The following is a 6,029-nucleotide window of genomic DNA, read 5'->3' as shown; positions in this document are numbered from 1 at the left end:
CTAACTTAAATGAATAACCGTATTGCAATAAACATGATCAAATCATATTCATGCTCAACACAAACACCAAATAACGCTTATTTAGGTTCAACACAAATCCCGAAAGTATAGGGAGTGTGCGATGATGATCATATCAATCTTGGAACCACTTCCAACACACATCGTCACTTCACCCTTAACTAGTCTCTGTTTATTCTGCAACTCCCGTTTCGAGTTACTAATCTTAGCAACCGAACAAGTATCAAATACTCAGGGGCTACTATAAACACTAGTAAGGTACACATCAGTAACATGTATATCAAATATACCCTTGTTCACTTTGCCATCCTTCTTATCCACCAAATATTCAGGACATTTCCGCTTCCAGTGACCATTTCCTTTGCAGTGTAAGCACTCAGTTTCAGGCTTTGGTCCAGCTTGGAGCTTCTTCGCGGGAGTGACAACTTGCTTGTCATTCTACTTGAAGTTTCCTTTTCTTTCCCTTTGCCCTTTTCTTGAAACTAGTGGTCTTGTCAATCATCAACACTTGATGCTCTTTCTTGATTTCTACCTTCGTCGATTTCAACATCACGAAGAGCTCGGGAATCGTTTTCGTCATCCCTTGCATACTATAGTTCATCACGAAGTTCTAGTAACTTAGTGATGGTGACTAGAGAATTCTGTCAATCACTATCTTATCTGGAAGATTAACTCCCACTTGATTCAAGCGATTGAAGTACCCAGACAATCTGAGCACATGCTCACTAGTTGAGCGATTCTCCTCTATCTTTTAGCTATAGAACTTGTTGGAGACTTCATATCTCTCAACTCGGTTATTTGTTTGAAATATTAACTTCAATTCCTGGATCATCTCATATTGTCCATGACGTTCAAAACGTCTTTGAAGTCCCGATTCTAAGCCGTTAAGCATGGTACACTAAACTATCAAGTAGTCATCATATTGAGCTAGCCAAACGTTCATAACGTCTGCATCTACTCCTGCAATAGGTCTGTCACCTAGCGGTGCATTAAGGACATAATTCTTCTGTGCAGCAATGAGGATAAACCTCAGATCACGGATCCAATCCGCATCATTGCTACTAACATCTTTCAACACAGTTTTCTCTAGGAACATATCAAAATAAACATATGAAAGCAACAACGCGAGCTATTGATCTACAACATAATTTGCAAAATACTACCAGGACTAAGTTCATGATAAATTTAAGTCCAATTAATCATATTACTTAAGAACTCCCACTTAGAAAAACATCCCTCTAATCCTTTAAGTGATCACGTGATCCAAATCAACTAAACCATAACCAATCATCACGTGAGATGGAGTAGTTTTCAATGGTGAACATCACTATGTTGATCATATCTACTATATGATTCACGCTCGACCTTTCGGTTTCCGTGTTCCGAGGCCATATCTGCATATGCTAGGCTCGTCAAGTTTAACCTGAGTATTCCGCGTGTGCAAAACTGGCTTGCACCCGTTGTAGATGGACGTTGAGCTTATCACACCCGATCATCACGTGGTGTCTGGGCACGACGAACTTTGGCAACGGTGCATACTCAGGGACAACACTTCTTGATAATTTTTAGTGAGAGATCATCTTAAAATGCTACCGTCAATCAAAGCAAGATAAGATGCATAAAGGATAAACATCACATGCAATCAAAATATGTGACATGATATGGCCATGATCATCTTGCGCCTTTGATCTCCTTCTCCAAAGTACTATCATGATCTCTATCATCACTGGCATGACACCATGATCTTCATCATCTTGATCTATATCAATGTGTCGTCACATGGTCGTCTCACCAACTAATGCTTTTGCAACTATTGCTATCGCATAACGATAAAGTAAAGAAATTATTTGGCACTTGCATCTTATGCAACAAAGAGACAACCATAGGGCTTCTGCCAGTTGCTGATAACTTCAACAAAACATGATCATCTCATACAACAACTTATATCTCATCACGTCTTGACCATATCACATCACTACATGCCCTGCAAAAACAAGTTAGACGTCCTCTACTTTGTTGTTGCAAGTTTTACGTGGCTGCTACGGGCTTAGCAAGAACCGTTCTTACCTACGCATCAAAACCACAACGATAGTTCGTCAAGTTAGTGCTGTTTTAACCTTCGCAAGGACCGGGCGTAGCCACACTCGATTCAGCTAAACTGAGAGAGACAGACACCCGCCAGCCACCTTTAAGCACGAGTGCTCGTAACGGTGAAACCAGTCTCGCGTAAGCGTACGTGTAATGTCGGCCCGGGCCGCTTCATCTCACAATACCGCGGAACCAAAGTATGACATGCTGGTAAGCAGTATGACTTGTATCGCCCACAACTCACTTGTGTTCTACTCGTGCATATGACATCTACGCATAAAACCAGGCTCGGATGCCACTGTTGGGGAACGTAGTAATTTCAAAATTTTCCTACGCACACGCAAGATAATGGTGATGCATAGCAACGAGAGGGGAGAGTGTCGCCATGTACCCTCGTAGACCGTAAGAGGAAGTGTTATGACAACGCGGTTGATGTAGTCGTACGTCTTCACGATCCGACCGATCCAAGTACCGAACGTACGGCACCTCCGAGTTCAACACACGTTCAGCTCGATGACGATCCCCGGACTCCGATCCAGCAGGGTGTCGGGGATGAGTTCCGTCAGCACGACGGCGTGGTGACGATGATGATGTTCTACCGACGCAGGGCTTCGCCTAAACTCCGTGACGATATGACCGAGGTGGAATATGGTGGAGGGGGGCACCGCACACAGTTAAGGAACGATCCGTAGATCAACTTGTGTGTCTTAGGGTGCCCCCTGCCCCCGTATATAAAGGAGCCAGGGGGAGGGGGCGGCCGGCCAAGGAGGGCGCGCCAAGGGGGAGTCCTACTCCCACCGGGAGTAGGACTCCCTTCTTTCCTAGTTGGAGTAGGAGAAGGGGGAAGGAGGAGGAAGAGGGGAAGGAAAGGGGGGGGGGGGCGCCGCCCCCCTCTCCTTGTCCTATTCGGACTAGGGAGGGGAGGGGGCACGGCCCACCTCTTGCCTCCTCTCCTCTTCTCCCTTATGGCCCATGAAGGCCCAATAACCCCTGGGAGGGTTCCGGTAACCCCCCGGTACTCTGGTAAAATGCTGATTTCACCCGGAACACTTCCGATGTCCAAACATAGGCTTCCAATATATCAATCTTTATGTATCGACCATTTCGAGACTCCTCGTCATGTCCGTGATCACATCCGGGACTCCGAACAAACTTCGGTACATCAAAACTTATAAACTCATAATGAAACTGTCATCGTAACGTTAAGCGTGCGGACCCTATGGGTTCGAGAACTATGTAGACATGACCTAGAACTATTCTCGGTCAATAACCAATAGCGGAACCTGGATGCCTATATTGGTTCCTACATATTCTACGAAGATCTTTATCGGTCAAACCGCATAACAACATACGTTGTTCCCTTTGTCATTGGTATGTTACTTGCCCGAGATTCGATCGTCGGTATCCAATACCTAGTTCAATCTCGTTACCAGCAAGTCTCTTTACTCGTTATGTAATGCATCATTCCGTAACTAACTCATTAGCTACATTGCTTGCAAGGCTTATAGTGATGTGCATTACCGAGAGGGCCCAGAGATACCTCTCTGATAATCGAAGTGACAAATCCTAATCTCGAAATACTCCAACCCAACATGTAACTTCGGAGACACCTATAGAGCTCCATTATAATCACCCAGTTACGTTGTGACGTTTGGTAGCACACAAAGTGTTCCTCCGGTACACGGGAGTTGCATAATCTCATAGTCATAGGAACATGTATAAGTCATGAAGAAAGCAATAGCAACATACTAAATGATCAAGTGCTAAGCTAACGGAATGGGTCAAGTCAGTCACATCATTCTTCTAATGATGTGATCCCGTTAATCAAATGACAACTCATGTCTATGGTTAGGAAACTTAACCATCTTTGATTAATGAGCTAGTCAAGTAGAGGCACACTAGTGACACTATGTTTGTCTATGTATTCACACATGTATTATGTTTCCGGTTAATACAATTCTAGCATGAATAATAAACATTTATCATGAAATAAGGAAATAAATAATAACTTTATTATTGCCTCTAGGGCATATTTCCTTCACTATGTGCTAATGCTTTGTTCCGGTTCTCTATTAAAAGGAGGCCTTAATATTCCTTAGTTTCTATTAGGACCCCGCTGCCACGGGAGGGTAGGACAAAAGAAGTCATGCAAGTTCTTTTCCATAAGCACGTATGACTATATACGGAATACATGCCTACATTACATTGATGAACTGGAGCTAGTTCCGTGTCACCCTATGTTATGACTGTTACATGATGAACCACATCCGGCATAATTATCCATCGCTAATCCGGTGCCTACGAGTTTTCCATATACTGGTTTACGCTTATTTACTTTTCCGTTGCTACTGTTACAATCTCTACAAAAATACCAAAAACATTACTTTTGCTGTCTTGACTTTTGCTACCGTTACCACCACTATCATATTACTTTGCTACTAAACACTTTGCTATAGATACTAAGTTTCCAGGTGTGGTTGAATTGACAACTCAGCTGCTAATACTTGAGAATATTCTTTGGCTCCCCTTGTGTCGAATCAATAAATTTGGGTTGAATACTCTACCCTCGAAAACTGTTGCGATCCCCTATACTTGTGGGTTATCAAGAGGCAGATCCTTCCACCGTCTTGCACGTGAGGTCGAGGTCCGCCTGCGTCAGATCGAGCTGCCGCGAGAGGCCGCGCATCTCCTGCGAGATCTGCGCGTTGAAGGCGGCCTGGAGCTCGATCTGCTTCTCGTGAGCCGCCTTCTGATCGTCGATCTTGGCGAGCAACGTCTCCAGCATCTTGGTGATGTTGGTGTTCCCCTCGTCCATGGCGGCCAACACTTGCCGCGTCGCCGCTGATGCCTTGGGAGGAGCCGTCGTCCTGCTCGAGAGGGCGTCGAACCCCGCGACGGATTTTGTGTGGTTCGCCAGAGCAACCCACACCGGCGCGGTGGATGTTACCGACCCCCAATCAAGCGAGGAAGAAAAATTTCGGAAGGGTTTGTGGCTCTGATTACCAGTTGTAACACCCCGGGAAGTGAGGGAGAGGGAGAGGATCCGGATCGAGCAGGGGAGGAGGGAAAGGCTTGGAGAGGAAGAAGGAGGGGATGGATTGCAGAGGAAGGATTCAGATTCAGAGTATCAACACATGCGTGATCACCCACGGCCACAGGCGGCCAATTTAACACCACCCACGCACGCCACTTGTCTGGCCAGCTGGCTGGGCCCACCAGCCAGCTCTTAGGCGCACTAACCACAGGTTAGGTGTGACAGAAGGTTCCAATTTGGTGGAGTTCTACATTTGGGGCCCGCCTTGAAATTTGGGATGGTCTTTGTGAAATGCCAGATCATCCAAAGTAGAAATATAAATGTAAATAAATCTGGAATTTATGAAATCTTTTTCTAAAGTAATCGATTTATTAAAGATTTTTTTAGAACAGTTCACAATGGAATTTTTGAAGTGAAAATGTATTCTCCCGATGGAAAATTTCATTTTTTTTAGAACATTTCACGATGGCACTCGTAATGTTTTCTGGGCTTCGCCAGTGGATCTTGTGGGCTAAGCAAGCCCATGCCCCGTCCACACACTCCTCTTATTCCCTCCCCTTTCTCCCTCCGGCGGCCGGCGATGGCCGCCTCGCGCCGCCTGGCGCGGAAGCTCCCCTCCATCATCTCCAAGCACCAGCGCCTCATCTCGCCGGAGATCGAAACCCTAGATGAGACCCCCGAAATCTCCACCTCGCCCGCCTCCATCCCCCTCGACCCCTCCCTGCCGCTCCTCCCGCTCGCCGTCTCCCACCTCTCGCCGCCGAGCCCCCTCCCGTCTCTCCCCTCCGCGCACGCCTCCTCCCCGGAGGCGCTCCTCCGCCTCCTTCGCCGCGCGCGGCACCACCCGCGCCTCGCGCCGCTCGACCTCCACCTCCTCCTCGCGGCCGCC

General features: G+C 46.5%; 1 protein-coding gene across 1 annotated transcript in view; it reads left to right on the top strand.

Annotated features, from left to right (window-relative positions):
* The first annotated feature begins 5,693 nt into the window (after positions 1 to 5,693).
* The window catches only part of LOC119278013 (pentatricopeptide repeat-containing protein At2g36240-like), a 3,370-nt gene continuing 3,034 nt past the window's right edge, over positions 5,694 to 6,029 (top strand). Inside the window, exon 1 of the mRNA XM_037559366.1 lies at positions 5,694 to 6,028. Within this exon, the coding sequence (XP_037415263.1) occupies positions 5,721 to 6,028 (308 nt within the window). The 5' untranslated portion in view covers positions 5,694 to 5,720. The remainder of the gene's footprint in view (position 6,029) is intronic.

Source organism: Triticum dicoccoides, chromosome 3B (genome assembly GCF_002162155.2).
Source record: "Triticum dicoccoides isolate Atlit2015 ecotype Zavitan chromosome 3B, WEW_v2.0, whole genome shotgun sequence".
Lineage (NCBI taxonomy): Eukaryota > Viridiplantae > Streptophyta > Magnoliopsida > Poales > Poaceae > Triticum > Triticum dicoccoides.
This window is presented reverse-complemented; position numbering and strand designations above follow the sequence as displayed.